The sequence below is a fragment of the Amblyomma mixtum genome, chromosome 2 (assembly GCF_055824585.1).
Source record: "Amblyomma mixtum isolate Tamu chromosome 2, ASM5582458v1, whole genome shotgun sequence".
NCBI lineage: Eukaryota > Metazoa > Arthropoda > Arachnida > Ixodida > Ixodidae > Amblyomma > Amblyomma mixtum.
Window position 1 is genome coordinate 117,500,877 of NC_143013.1, and position 15,474 is coordinate 117,516,350.

The window sequence follows — 15,474 nt, forward strand, 5'->3', positions numbered from 1 at the left end:
TAGATTAAATTAAATGTCATATTTAGAATCTGCACACAAGAATACATATTCCCTGAAGATTTCTTAACTGTGAATAGATTAATAAAAATTCTTTTCACGACCAGGCTCCCCCCTTACGGGAGTGTGCCAAAGGTGCTCAAGAGATTCAGAGGAGAGGTGGTTCCATGCAAACACTTACTGCCGCTGTCCCGGACCTCCAGGTATGGCTTGTTGAGGATTTCCTGCATTGCAAAAGAAAAATAAGATGCACTAAACTCGAAGACCTTCAAAAAGCGCTCAGATCATAGTCACAACAGTGCACAGTGTGCAGATATGAGACGCCAGACACTCACGAAAACAGTGGCTACAGACCTTTCCAATACGGGCTTCCTGGGTGTCGCCATACTGTTTGCTGGGCTGTTGTGAGCACACGGTGCTAGCACGGTAGCAGCAAAACCAGTTTGCAACAGCCCAGCGAGGAGGCATTCTGATATATCTCCCTCGCACCAAAGGAAAGGTCTATAACGGGTGCCAAGTTTCAACTCGGGCACTGCAGTCCCTAGGGACCAGTGTACTAGTAGTAGAACCTCGTTACAGTAAACCCTGATATAGTAAACACTGATATGGTAAAGGTAAACTACGGTCTCATTTCGCCTTCCACAGAACACTACTTTTTTTTGTTTATAGTAAAGACAGCGTCTTCTCATGGAGACAAACATCCCGCACAACAATGACATTGGGGCGCACGCAAAGTCTGGGACAGCTCAGGGCCCCAGAGAGGTAAAGGTGTAACTTCAAAACCAACAGTCAGTGGGTTTTCGCCTTGTTTTTACTTCTCTAATTTTTTGAAATATTGTTTATCATGACTGTATGTTTCCCTTTTGTTTCATTGTTATTAATGCATCGTATTGTTGATTTATTTTTTGTCATCATCCTAAGTTTCCCCTTTTGTTTCCTATGGCTATTAATGTACCGTATAGAATTTTTCGCCCCCCTTGCACAATGCCCAATGGGCCTGTATTTCAAATAAATAAATGGATAGCAAAGATGACAAAATGGCAGTCTTCAAGATGGCTTAACCACCAGGCTCGTGAGGTGCAAGGAGAAGCCAACTTTGGGAAGACCTTGGGCTGTGAGGCAAAGCGAGCGACACGCGTGGAAAAAAAGGCAATGTGGGCAGCTGAGAAAAGAAGGGTAGTAAAAAAGCACAGCGAGGTGTAGGGACGAAAGAAAAAGGGGTGGACAGTCGCAGCACTTGGTGGTGCGAAGCACAGATTAGCTTTTACTGCAGTTGATTGCGTCACGCCCATCTCTTAACTATTGCCTCCTGAATGACAATGAGGCTGCGGAAGCCGACAGCCACACTCAAGGAAAGCTTTGTTTTCATATGGAATCAACTCTCCCACATTTCGCGTTATATTCATGGAAATCCTTCCATAATGCTTGGATGAAACTGAAAATGTGATAACATAGAATGTAATAATTGAAAAGAACAAGCATATAGCCTGACAATGCAGGATGAAAAGTATTTCTATGCAGTTTTCTCAGCCAACACAGCGTTTAGTAAGTAGCAGAGTTACCAGACAGCCTCCCGAGATCCATGCCATCACCAACTAAAAAAAACACTAATTATAGTAGAGCCACCCCTCACAGTGAAGTCACTCAGACTAGCAAAAATCTTTACTATATCAGTGGAAACAAGCTGCATCGAGGTACCCTAGAGTGAATATTCGCCCCCTTCTTCACTACTTTACTCTATTGCAGTTTCACCCTCCCTACCTTTCTCACCGGTCCATACTGCCTTCTTTCCACATTCACAGAGCTTGACTTTTTTTTTTTTCCACTATTTTTTACGTGCATGCCAAGTAAGCTGCCTGACAGCCCTCAAGGCCTTCCAAAAGTTGGTTACTGGTCAGTGCCCCTGTCATCTGTTCCTTGAAACTTGTCTAATGTCACACTCACTACAGCACGCTGAAATACCATCATCTCATTCAATTCTCTGTATTATGGAACTCATGTGATTTGTTTCGAAGAATGTAGCCAAGGTGCTGGCCACAAACCTACGTAACCTGTGATGGATACACGAGTGCAACAACGCGGCTTTGACAGTGGCAGACCTAACCCTAGAGCAGTCAAACATTTCCAGGGTCTCCTTGTTTTAAAGGTGCACTGAAGAGGAATCTGAACTCTTCTTTTTGCCGCGGGAACTCAATCTACACGTTCCTAGCATTCTTAGAAACTGCGACTTATTGCCCTGTGTGGCCGATTTCCCCAATTAAATCGAATTAACGTCCGGCTCTCGCCTTTTTTGTTTAATTCTCCCTCGTACGGTGGGCAGAGTCGACCAACGCGTGGAGTGCCTTTCAGCCAGCTCCGTGGAGGCATTGCTTTCGCTTCATTTTGTTTTTTAGGTTTCCGTGAATAAATAGTTTCATTTGCAGATAATATAACCGCAAAATAAGCCCGCAGAAATAAAAATACGCGCGGACTATTTGTTTCTACGGACTACTACACATTACTCCGCCGATGGCAGAGTGGCAAGCCGCCACGAGACTGGGTGAAAGGCACTCCCCGCGTTGGTTGACTCCACCCACCGTACGAGGGAGAATTAAAAAAAAAAGGCGGGAGCTGGATGTTAATTCGATTTAATTAGGGAAATCGGCCACACAGGGCAATAAATCGAAGTTTCTAAGAATGCTCGGAACGTGTAGATTGAGTTGCCGTGGCAAAAAGAAGAGTTCAGATTCCTCTTCAGTGCACCTTTAAGTTGTGTCATTTCTGCGTTGATATATTCTTGAACTCAGAAAACCATCACTCCACTTATATACTCGTTTTACAGCCAAGATTTTGGTTTCTTGGTGCATGCACCCACTCTGTGCGGATTTTTGTGGAGCAACTTGCGAAGCTTTTCGCTTGCCACGCCATCCAGCTTCTCGGCAGTGGAATCCAGAACTTCAAATTGGACCTCTATATAGAGATCTGCCGCTTCCAGTGTTGCACTCGCACTGCGAACAAATTTGAAGTTCTTGATACTGTACAGCTTAAAGGGATCGCTGGTTGCAGTTTCTTGCAGCAACTCTGCTGCAGCAGATGTTGCCTTTTTTTTTATGGATACTGCTACCATGACAGTTCTCCACATAATACTTTGCTGTTTGTAGATGAATTGGAAAAAAACAGCGCAACGGAAGACAAGACAAGAGAAGGAAAAAACACCAGCGCACCTTCTCTTGTCTCGCCTTCTGTTGCGCTGTTTTATCCAATTCTTCACACATGTACCAACCAGCCCGTATTTGCACTCTTTTGCTGTTCGTAGGAATACGCCCCACCATGTCGCCACTCGTTAAGGAGGCAACGGATGATTTGTAGCAGAGGCGAAAAGCGAGCGCCACATTGCAAGCTTTGAAAGCGCTCTTTTCATTTTGGACAAAAACATTTTAACCACAGGGTGCACTTCTGCAAAGCGGTGCAGAGCGTGTGTAATGTTTAGTTTCGTTTATGGTGGTTTAAGGTCCCAAAGCGACTCAGGCTATGAGGGACGCCGTACGTAGTGGAGGGCTCCGGACATTTCGACCACCTGGGGTTCTTTAACGTGCACTGACATCGCACAGTACACAGGCCTCTAGAATTTCTCCTACAATGAAATTCGACTGCCGCGGCCGGGATAGAAACCGCGTCTTTTGGGTCAGCAGCCGAGCACCATAGCCACTGAGCCACCATGGCGCCCATGTGCAATACGAGCGACATGTTTAAAGTTATGAAATATAGACCTGAGACTCTGGAACATGGCTTTCATATATGAAGCTTGGCCAGTTGTTACGACATTGAGTCTTTCATACTGGACCCCATTAGACCACAAGCTGCAGCAAGCATTCATAAATTTATGCTGAATCATCCCACTGTTAGTTTCCTCCACAAAGCTTACACTTGGGGTCACAGGCCAACAAAAGAATCAGTTCAGGGGAGACACGTACATTGGCAGGGATCAGATGTTTCGTCTATTCGGGAAATAATTGACCAAGTCAGGCACATTCACTCGAACGCTCCCAATATTTTCTATGTAAATTCTCTTGAGGTGCGGCTTCATCGGAGTTGTCTTGTCAGGGATGCCATATTCAGCCCATTTAGAGATGAAGTCCTTAACCGCTGGATGATCCAGCTTGTGAAAGAGAAATGTCAGCACTCGCCAGTGTGGGTGCTATTGCCCCACTACGAATATCGTGGCAAGTGGCAGGGTGGTTGAATTAAATTTTGGTTTGGGCCTGCTGGTTGTACTCAGAGGAGCGAGGAAGCCCACACAGACAAGGACAAATCGAGAAACCCATCCAGTCGGTTGTGCCTCTACCCTGATCGGTTCTCGCTGCCTCCTCCAAGCAGTGGCGGGCACTCCTCTCACCTCAGGCACGAGGCGCAGCATGTTGTCGAACCACATGTCCACCTGGCAATGGACCTGGTTGGCTATGGCCCTGGCGGTGGCAATGGAGTGGTCCATGGTGCACTGCAGCTCACTCACCATCAGCTCCAGGTACCTGCATCCAAGGGCAACCCCGGACATCACAAGACTGGAGGAAAACACCTTGTCACAATGAATTACGATGCAGCAAAGTAAATGTAAAATGCCTTTGGTCACACTTTCTCTCAAGGGCATCCTACTGTTGCACCCGAGCCAAAGCACAACATAATTAGCATCAGAGTTTTGTTTGCATGCAGCTTGTATAATTATTAACCTGACCTTCCAAGCACTTGAATCACCCAACATGCAAAAGTGGGCACTGTTGGTTTGTAGCCAGTAAAACAGCCATGAATGGTGAAAAAAGTAACTCTTAATGAATAACTGAAAAATAGAATCAAAAAAGGTTGCTATAAGATAAGATAAAGCAAAATATTAAAAGAAAAACGAAGCTATAGGCTAGGTCGGTAGATCAGCATTATTTCAGCACGAAAAGGGGAGTGTTGCTGAGAAATATTGCAAATCAAGAGTCAGATTTCTTCTCCCATTACAGTCGCCGACCGATATTTCGGACTCGGCGGGACCTGATAAATGGTCCAAATAATCGAAGTCCGAAAAATCTGAAATTAAAAATAAACTTTTCTGCAAAAAACTGGCTTTCAAAATCGCGAAAATTGCCGCTCGCCATCTTCCGCCTACAAGCGATAATATCAGACTCTATCTGAGTCATAGCCGTGCTTTCTTCATGTCCGCACCCTATCACATCGTGATACCAAACAGTGCGACACAGCCACAGTCATGCCGCGGATGAATGCACTCGCTGCGCGAAGCAAGAACAGTCAGTTTGCATGGGGCAACGACGCTCGCGAAGACCGAGAGGTAACCCATGGGTAACCCACGGGAAGACGCAAACAGAAGCAAGCGCCTCCGAATTTAGTCCGAAAATTCGAACTTTTAGACACCAAGTCTGAAATATCGGCCATGAAAATGTACACGTTCTTATGAGGTGCGCGACGGTTCCTCAGCGAAGTCCGAAATATTGCGCTAGTCCGAATTATTGGAGTCCGAAATATCGGTCTGCTACTGTACATCTGTGCGCAATGCAGGAGGTGTTCTGTCATTTTTATGCTGCAGAATGTAACAAGGCCAGGGTGGACCGAAGAAACTGAGCCTGCTTTATACACACCAATCAGATGGGCCTTTCGTGAAAGTATTCATGAACAGATGGTGGTGTTATACAGTTCAGAATGAACAGACTGCACACACTGTCGCAGAAATCAAAGCAACATAGCTGGAACAAAGAAAGCAACTAGCTTAGTATGGCACAGAACCAGAATAGGGTTGAAAGTTTAAAAAAGTATGAAATAAATAAAGCGTTCACTTGAATTTACTAGGCAGAATGGCAATCCCGACAGGCCAGGTTCAAAGGAGATGTCAACGAAAATAAAATCAACCCACACGTTTTCTGAAGAGAAGGCAACCTCACTACTCGGTACTCATGCTTGGGCTGCACTGCTAATATTACTGTGCACAGCACCTCTGCGCAGACCTACAGAGCAGTGTACAAAGTGAGCAAGTACGATTCGCATTCACGCAACTCAGCAGCACTCGCCCTTTCCTTCTGTCGACACAGCGTTGCATGGGAAAGAACTGAACCAGTGAACCATCACATGTACTACTTTGATTTTTGGATAATTCTACAGGTTTCCCAAACATGCTCTCCGCAAAAAAAATGACAGCACAATATTAAATAACTGCATGCCCGTTTGGCATTTCATTTTTTGGCATTTAATTCTACTTTTACAAATGGAAGAGGCTGCATTTGCTCCCACATGGGAATGCTCTGAGAAATGCGACCTTCCATTGTAAGCATTCTGCAGGTCAAAAGTGCTTTTCCAAGGATGGTGCCCATGCTCGCATGCTTATAATGTTTCCGTAACTTTCAAACTAAAGATATTTTGGTTTGGTTTGGTTTATTGGGGTTTAACGTCCCAAAGCGACTCAGGCTATGGGGGACGCCGTTAGAGAAGGGCTCCGGAAATTTTGACCACCTGGGGTTCTTTAGCGTGCACTGACATCGCACAGCCCACGGGCCACTAGCATTTTGCCTCCACCGAAATTCGGCCGCCGCGGCCGGGATCGAACCCGCGTCTTTCGGGTCAGCAGCCGAGCACCATAACCACTGAGCCACCGCGGCGGGCAAAGATATTTTGGGGGCCACACAATGCATACGCTTCACTGCAGTTCTTCATGTTCTGGGGACTGCCGTGACAGGCAATGTTCTTGATGTTCCCAGTCCACAGCTCTGAGAAGAGGGTCACACAACACAACCTCCTTTTGGACCGGCTTAAATGGACCGACAACTGGCCAGAACATGTTGAGAGTTACGATTGCGCTGATAGGAGATCTTGCCTGACGAAGCTCTGATGAAGATGGCCATGCGCGAAAAAAATAACTATTTCCTATTCTATTCTTTTTTTTTTTACTTAAGAAAAACCAGCCAAAAAGACAGGTACAAAGGAGAGACGAGGCACACACAACGACTGGACTACCAACTGTGCTCTATTGAAAAACACTTAGTCTCCCAGGACACCCAACAGAGCATGCGCAGCTTGCAGTTTTGCAGTGCCGTTGAGCTGCGCATGATCTGTTAGGTTTCCTGGGAGACTGGCTGTTTTTCAATAGAGCACAGTTGTTAGTCCAGTCGTTGTGTGTGCCTCGTCTCTCCTTTGTCCCCGTCTTTTTGGCTGGTTTTTTATTAAGTATAATGTACCAACTAACCCAGATTTCAGCTCCTCTATTCTTTTTTGGTTTTCTTCCTCTCACAAAATTTCTAGACCCTTCTGACAAACGGCTAACTATTGACACAGGCACAGATCGGGCATCAAGGAAATGCTGTTTGCCATTTAGAGGTCGCCAGCGAATGAAAAAGCAAAAAAGTTTCTCTCATGACCGAGGTGAAATCCTTAGGCCTGCCAGGGCCAGGCGACAAAGGCTGTGTGGCACACATCGGGCATGCTTAGTTTTACAAGAGCTGCTTCTAGAACACTTTAGCGCCGGAGCCATGTTGTCCCATACAGTCACATGACGAGACATGTCACGCAACCAGATAAGGCAAGGCAACGTCGTTCCAGTGCTAAATGTCCTAGAAACTCAACACCCCACACAGTCACATTTGGTCGGAGATTTCTGCAAGCCTAGAACGCAAAGTCACATGACCACAGTCATGCCACTGCCTCTCGCAAATAACAACAGCGGCAGTGACAAACAGTCCTCGTTGAGTCATGTGTCTTCCCATCAAGGGTAACCAGTATTAAATACTGTTCCCTTCACGCCTGACACAGGAACAAAAAGCAAACAAAAAAAGCTGCCTAGAGAACAGAAAAGCAACACATCTTTTGAGTCATGGCACTGCAATGTTTCACTCTTTCCGTTCATACCGGATCGAGTCGGGGCTGAGCGTGGTGCCGGGAAGGAGTGAAGAGTTGCGTGGACGCCCCTTCTTGGTGCGAGGCATTTTCACTTCACACTGTCAGTGCTGGCTAAGTGCAGCAGGGGAGGATGAGTCAGCAGCGGAAGGTAGGCTACCTGCCAGAAAAAGTAAATTGCGGCAACACACTTTTTGAGACTGACTGAAATGTCGACCCCGTTTGAAAATGGCGATGGCATCCTGAGAAAAAAGAAAAGCTGCCATTTTAGCCAACACATTTTCTTTTATTACAAAAGAAGATCAATTTACAAAGGTATGATACACACAATGCTATTGGACCCAAAGCCAAAGGCATTAATTATTTGGTGTCAAAACAAACATTTTCCTGCCTAAACGGTACATCCTGGCATCAAGAAAGAGGAATCTCTTAAACGCAAAACACCTATGTGCAAATTTTCGCAGGCAGGAACAAAATTTTGCAGGCAAATGCCACAATGCGGCTAAAATTGTAACATCGAAATGCCAAGATAGCCTCTAAAAGGAACAAAATAACGAGGTACGAAATAACCGAAATATGCCACTAAGTGCGGGTACAGTTGACCAAAATTCAGTTTCTTAGGGCAAAGAGCAACTTAGTAGGGTGGGGCTCACTATAACGAAGTAAATTCTTTCATAACATATATTTCAATGCAAAACTGGTATTGATCACTGTTCAAGCCCTATAATCAATCAGCAAAAAGGGAACAGCCACTCAAGGTATATGAAATCAGCTCCAGATTGATCTTTCATTTTTGTTGTGAACCTACAATTGAAATGAATAGACTGTCACAGAAGGTTGCATCGACAGTGTCAATAGAAGCTTTACTTTCCCTCTGTAACATTCATATTTCTTCTGTGCACTGACCTGCTTGTTCTTTATGGCTTATGGTTTTTTTTTTATCATCAGGCTATGACGGACACTGTAGTGGAGGGCTCCGGATAATTCGACCATCTGGGGTTCTTTAATGCGCACTCATATCGCACAGCACTCAGGTTTTTAGCCTGTCGTCTCCACCAAAATGCGACCATTGCGGCCGGAATTGAACCTGCTTCTTTCAGGTCAGCAGATGAGCACTGTAACAAATTAACCACCGCAGGAGCTCACTTACGTGCTCTTTAATGTTTAAAAGCTGCTCAGTTCCTAACTGCAACTGTATTGTTCCTGTTGGTCCTGAGAAAAATATATTATCATCATCATCAGCCTGACTACACCCACTGCAGTACGAAGGCCTCTCCCATGTCTCTCCAATTAACCCTGTCCTTCACCAGTTGCGGCCACCGTGTGTCCACAAACTTCATAATCTCACCCGCCCACCTAACTTTCTGCCGCCCCCTGCTTCGCTTGCCTTCTCTTGGAATCCACTCCGTTACCCTTAAGGACCAACGGTTATCTTGCCTCCGCATTACATGCCCTGCCCAAGCCCACTTCTTCCTCTTGATTTCAACTAGGATATCATTAAAGCGCGTTTGTTCCCTCACACACTCTGCCTGCTTCCAGTTTCTTAACATCACACCTATCATTTTTCTTTCCATAGCTCGCTGCGTTGTCGTTAACTTAAGCTGAACCCTCTTTGTTAGCCTCCACGTTTCTACCTTACAGGTGAGTACCGGTAGGATACAGCTGTTGTAGACTTTTCTCATGAGGGATATTGTTAAGCTACCATTCAGGATCTGAGAGAAACTGCCATATGCGCTCCACCCCATTCTTATTCTTCTAGTTATTTCCCATTCATGATCTGGATCAGCTGTCACTACCTGCCCTAAGTAGACATATTCCCTTACCACTTCCAGCACCTCGCTACCAACTGTGAATTGCTGCTCCTTTGCAAGACTGCTGAGCATTACTTTGGTTTTTTGCGCATTAATTTTTAGACCCACCGTTCTGCTCTGCTCCGGCTGCCTAATTCATTGATGATACTTTGCAGTTCATCTCCTGAGTGGCTTAGCAAGGCAATGTCCTCAGCGAATCGCAGATTACTCAGGTATTTTCCATTAACACTTATCCCCAACTATACTATACTGTTGCAAAAGCAACAACAACTCTGTGGCAACAACTCTGTGGCAGACACTCTTTAGTGCCAATGACATAGACACCAGTGAAGACGATTTCGTCTGCATTGCTGTTGCTCTACAAGAGCTGCAAGTGGCAACTATCAACAATGCAACTGTTGCGGAGGCCATGATATTTGCATCTATATCGTGGCCAGACAAGAAATCTCTGCTGCAACATGTGCCGTACTACCTTCAATGCGTGGAGTTATCCCGCAGGACATGATGTACTGGGGAGATAGGATTACCATTCCTGAAAGTTTACGATGCCGCCTCATGGACATTGCAGAATCACATCCAAGAATCAGTCATACGAAGAGCAGATTGCGAGGGCTACACTGGTGGCCACAAATTGACGAGCACATCGAACAACTTGTACGGAATGCGTTGTGTCAGTCATGCAACAAGTCTGCTTGCCCGGTTCGAACTCCACTACAGCCTGTTGCCGCTTCGCAATCGCACTAGTGGGCTACCATACCAAGTGGCCAGAGGTGCCAGTTGTGAGCAGTGCAAACCCCACAACAGTCAAGGAATTCCTCCTTGTGCTATTTTCTCACAAGGGCTACCCTCAAGGGATTGTATCAGACTACGGTCCACAATGTACACCCGCTGGTTTGGTTTATTGTGGTTTAACATCCCAAAGCAACTCAGGCTATTAGAAACGCCGTAGTGAAGGGCTCCGGAAATTTCGGCCACCTAGGGTTCTTTATCGTGCACTGACATCGCAGAGTACACGGGCCTCTAGAATTCCGCCCCCATCGAAATTCGGCCGCCGCGGCCGGGATCGAACCCGCGTCTTTCGGGTCAGCAGCCGAACGCTGTAACCACTGAGCCACCGCGGCGGGTAATCTGCACCTGCTGACATGACATCTTTCCTTTAAGAGCAAGTGACACGCTATTGCTTCTATTAGATTTATCATCTGCAGGCCAGTGGACTTTTTGAGCGGTTTACAGGGACTTCAAGCCCTACGTTCGGCTGGCACTGTACGAGCGGCGTGATCTGCGGACCGCTGTTGTGGTCTGCCCGGGTGTCTATCGCTGTACACCCACGCAACGACAGGAGTTGCCCCAGCTACTTTGCTTCAGGGTCGTTTACCCCGCACAAGACTTCTTGGACTTAATGTCCATAGCCTGCTGATCAGTGCTTTGCGACCGATCCCACGACAGCCCTCGAGCTCCTGAGGCAGAGGCTAGAGAAAAAGCAGGCCAAGTACAAAGCTTATGCGGATCAGCGGCGGGGCGCTCAACATCGAGACTTTGCAATTGACACGTACTACGTGCGAGTGCGGAAGCTGTCCGTGCAAGGCAAAATTCCTCCTTAGTTTTCGGAGACAGGCGACTTCGATCATCTTCATATCCAAGGGCGTCCGCAGAATTTTTTGCAGGGGGGGGCCCCGTTGGTGCCCCGGGGGGGGGGGGGGGGGGGGGTGTATGTTCGTAGCAAAAATGCGCTATTTGCGGAGTAAATTTATTTATTTATATATAAATAAAAATTAAACAAAATGCACACATGAAAGAAAAATTACAAACAGCAAATTAAAGCGCGGCTAGGAGAGGTACATTGGAGTTTATCAACGAAGAAACAACTAAAATTAATAAAAAATGCAAAAAGATGCTATATCACTTCGTGGAGAAGAGTGCTCAGTCTTCCTGCATACGGGTTCTCGACTCACCCGGATTGATGACCAGCACACAGCACAATATGTTCGCAAACACGCAACTACAGTCACTCAGTCAGTCTTCCTTGAACAGCAACTGTAGGCGCCTCGGATTTTTCTGGGCGAATTGCGTAATTACACGTGTGATAAATTCACTTCTGTGCTTCATTACACGCTCTCGGTGCACACTCATCATACACATTGATTGGAAAAACTGTTGAACGCGTACGTTGAAAACAAAAGATGACTATATATACAACGAAAACTTATTTACAAGATAAATGCACGCTCGCAGCTTCATACACCTCGCTCCATCTTGCTTGCGCATCCGCACAGTCGAGCAACCCCACACACACTGCTCGCCGCTCGTCGTTTTCTCGTCCGCTGTCTTGGTTCTGACAACCGGCCACTAAAAACACCCAAGCACAAACACAGAGGCGCGCACACGTGCGAGGGCTTACTTGCCGCAGTATCCCCGAATGCGCACTTTGGGGGTGAAAGGAACGCCGCGCAACTTCCGAGGGGAAGGGACACTCGCCACTCCGGTCGGAAAATTTGTTTGTGTTTTTATGGGGTTCAGAGCCCCAAAACGACTCAGGCTATGAGGGATGGAGTAGTACAGAGTTCCGGGTAACGTCGACCACCTGGGTCTCTTTACCATGCACTGACACGCACAGTACATGGGCGCTGTTGTGATTTGAGGCCCAGCCAGAGGTGACAGGCGAGCCAGGCAGGCGCCATCGGGCTGCGTTGACCAAAGGCGCTGGTTTTCACAGAAGACGCAAAGAACGCTGGTGTGGGGGCGCCTCGGGAAACTGCGTCGCCGTGAACAAAAGCAGCTAATCCCCTTTGCCGGAGATTCTGAAAGCGGCGCTTCTACCGAACTGCGCTACACGTGGATCGGAGGAGACAGCGAGCGGCGGCGGCGCCAACTCATCGCCCGCTTGCCCCTGAGCAGCCCGACAACGCGGGGGTGGACACGGCTGATTTGTCCTTCCCTCCTCAAGAATTCATCGGTGACCGGCGTAACGACATAGGCGAAAACAAGATGCCCCGTGCACTGTCTGCCTCCGTGTCGCTATCTCTCTAGAGATCAAAGAAAGAGACATCCATCTCAAGGCGGCTCGAAACACATGCTCGCCGGTGCCGCTGTATGTCTGGAACAGGTCGCCCTTCAGTAGAGCTAACGATGGCGTGGTTTGAAAACGGCGGAACGACGCACGCCCGGACGCGGCATTTCGCAGATGTGACCATGCGGGGCTGCTTTTACCCTTTTGACTGAGCGCACCACCGCACCTGGTGTGCGGCCATCACTGGCCGCATTTGTTTTTCCAGTCCCGGACTACTTGCTGGCAGGTCTCGGCTTCCGCTCGGACAGGAAAAGCGTCATGGTCACATGACCTACTTGCCACCTGCACTGCGTGAACTGGTTCTCGCGGTGCTGCACTTCGCCATTCGTTTAAGCGGTGCAAAATGGCGCCGTCTGCACGACGCCATTCGTTTCAAAAAAGTGCAGACGTTGTGCAGGTCTAGTTCAGCAAAACTGTGCACCTCCTCAGTGGTCGGTGCCGAAACGGTGCAGCTGCAGCCGCCATGGAAGCAGACGACGGCTTACGCGACGATGGCTTGCGCTTTGCGATAAACGGCGGAGATACTCAAATCATTCCACTCGTCGATGAGAACGGTGCCCCGCACGGGTCCGACTCTTATGGAACGTGACTGGCCACCCGAGAAGGCGGCGACGGAGGTGGGAACGGTGGCCCTCGCTGGCACGTACCTTGCATCTCTCGACCACCGTGTTCTTGACGGACCTGTACCGGCGTCTTTCCTTTGGACTAATAGTGTTATACAGTAGTCGAAGGCGGTTATGTTAACTAAAAGGTAAAGACGTGCACGCAGCATGATGCACGTTGTGGCAGCAATCGCTTAACATGTAAGTCGGCGCGCGCACAGCTCAGTCGATAGTGTTCAGTAAAAGAACAGACGTGAGGTTCGCTTAGCTGCCGCGAGGCTGCATCGAGGCTGATGCATGGCAATGCTTCGCTGCGATGTACCGTTTGAAGATTCTTCATGCGGCTCGGGACATTGGCGGCCGTTGATATATGGGCGCCACGCTACTGGCTGCAATTTGGTGGCGACGCCTAGGCTAGCAGACGACCAGGCCTACACTCGACCATTCGTTTTGGAAGCAGCCAGTGCCAAGCTGCACCTGAACTGCATGAACTGGCGCTGCACGCTTGCGGCACCTCCGCGGAACTGCACAGAACTGGTGCAGGGAGTGCAGGATAATCGAACGGACCTATAGGCTGCTTTCGAACTCGCCGCCAGAGCCGGGCTCCCCCTCGGTTACCGTACAAGGACGCTGTCATCTGCTAGCAGACGATGCAAGCCACGGCCACCATGACGCCGAAGCAACGCCGTGCGCTCGATCATGATACTGAGTCGATTTAAAGACTGTACTGTCAGCTTAGCCTAGGTGCATTACAGAACTCAGCTTCGGAGGTATGCTCGCCGCTACTGCTTGCGGCGAAGTTCGCACAAAGTAGCCCAACTCGTTGCGGATAGGCAGATAGACGAAAGCCTTCGCAAAAATGTTGACAACAAGCTCTATAGCTGCTCCAGTATACGAGTGGTTCACCTGCGATGCTTTCAGGTAAGCGTACAGACAGCATGTCGCAAAACAAGCGAACGAGAACCTCTTGACGACACGAGCAAACAATACGCGCTCGCAGTTTCGAACGCGCGTCCGTGTGCGGTGGATTTCAAGAAAATAAACGAAGATGCAAGAACAAAAAGTCTTGCGATGGCTCAGAGAGCAGCTATGGAGCTCATTTGAAGGTTTAACGCATGATATCGACCTCCAGGAACACGAAAAGTACTCAAAATGCACACGGAGTCTAACTCAATATGGCTGCCAGCGCGGCGCGCAGCTGTCGTCTGCTGCCTTCTCAGCAGCCCGCGGACTGCCATAGGCTAAAAACGAACGCGTTGCTATGGCGATGCAGGCAGGTGGGCGGAGCTTTCGGGCTGCCCGAGAAAAACAAATACCGGACTCGAGTCCGCAAGTAGTCCCGGACAGTCCGGGACTGAAAAACAAATGCGCCCACTCACGGTTCGAGTGAGTGATTTTCCATGGGGGTGCAACCGCCCCCCCTTGCTCCCCCCTCCGGACGCCCATGTTCATATCTGCTGGGCGATGGGCGAGTCTGGCACGCTCCGAAATTCTCTCCCGTGCATCCGCACGTCGCCCAGCAGCAACTTCCGTCTTCTAATCGTCCTGCTTTACCGAACCTTTGTCGTCCACCGTCAGCGCGCAATTACCGCCCACTCCACATTCGGAGCATGCGGCTCAGAGTTTAAATGGTCGGCCGCCTTTCAGTTTCGATACCGTCAGCGATACAAGAGCCAGCTCGGAAACAGGCACACAAACCAACGCCCCGAAACAGCTCCGTTTGAGCGGCACCTTAACTAACGACAGCCCCAAGACCTCGTCCTACAGCAGAACGGGCTCTTAGCAAATGCTTGCGTATCGAAGCACGAAAATAAAGAGGCACCCACCTCGAACTCGTTTCAAATTGACGGCCGGTCCAGCGGGATGTCACCTGCACTAACCAGTATCCGGCGACGCAGTGTCCAGGCCCGAGTCGCCCGAGTCGCGCGCTGCCCGTTTTTGAACTAACGCGGAGTGCGCGGACACATTGGACTAAGGGCACAACAATGGAAAAAAAAATTCCTTCTGCGATGACTTGTGCAATGGCGCTACAGTCGTGTAGCAAATTCTAATACCACTTTAGTTCAAACGTTACTTAATTTTAATTAAAATAAAATATTTTTAACACAAGTTTTATTGAAAATAACACTCCGATTTTTAA

General features: G+C 48.2%; 1 protein-coding gene and 1 non-coding gene across 5 annotated transcripts in view; both read right to left on the reverse strand.

Moving 5' to 3' along the window:
* Window positions 1–15,293, reverse strand: part of LOC149360701 (uncharacterized) — a 38,375-nt gene extending 23,082 nt beyond the window's left edge. The window contains exons 1-4 of one of the 4 annotated variants that reach the window (XM_089572481.1): window positions 15,161–15,293; window positions 7,867–8,014; window positions 4,373–4,505; window positions 179–221 (exon numbers count right to left, since the gene is read on the reverse strand). In XM_089572481.1, coding sequence (XP_089428607.1) covers window positions 179–221; window positions 4,373–4,505; window positions 7,867–7,943 — 253 coding nt within the window. In that variant the 5' untranslated portion in view covers window positions 7,944–8,014; window positions 15,161–15,293. Of the gene's footprint in view, window positions 1–178; window positions 222–4,372; window positions 4,506–7,866; window positions 8,015–11,617; window positions 11,772–11,876; window positions 11,998–12,872; window positions 12,972–15,160 lie in introns of those variants that run through there. The other 3 variants (XM_089572483.1, XM_089572482.1, XM_089572484.1) reach the window with 3 other exon arrangements.
* TRNAS-GCU (transfer RNA serine (anticodon GCU)) lies at window positions 10,715–10,786 on the reverse strand. The gene has a single exon. It is a non-coding gene; the product is annotated as a tRNA-Ser (tRNA).
* Window positions 15,294–15,474: the final 181 nt, after the last annotated feature.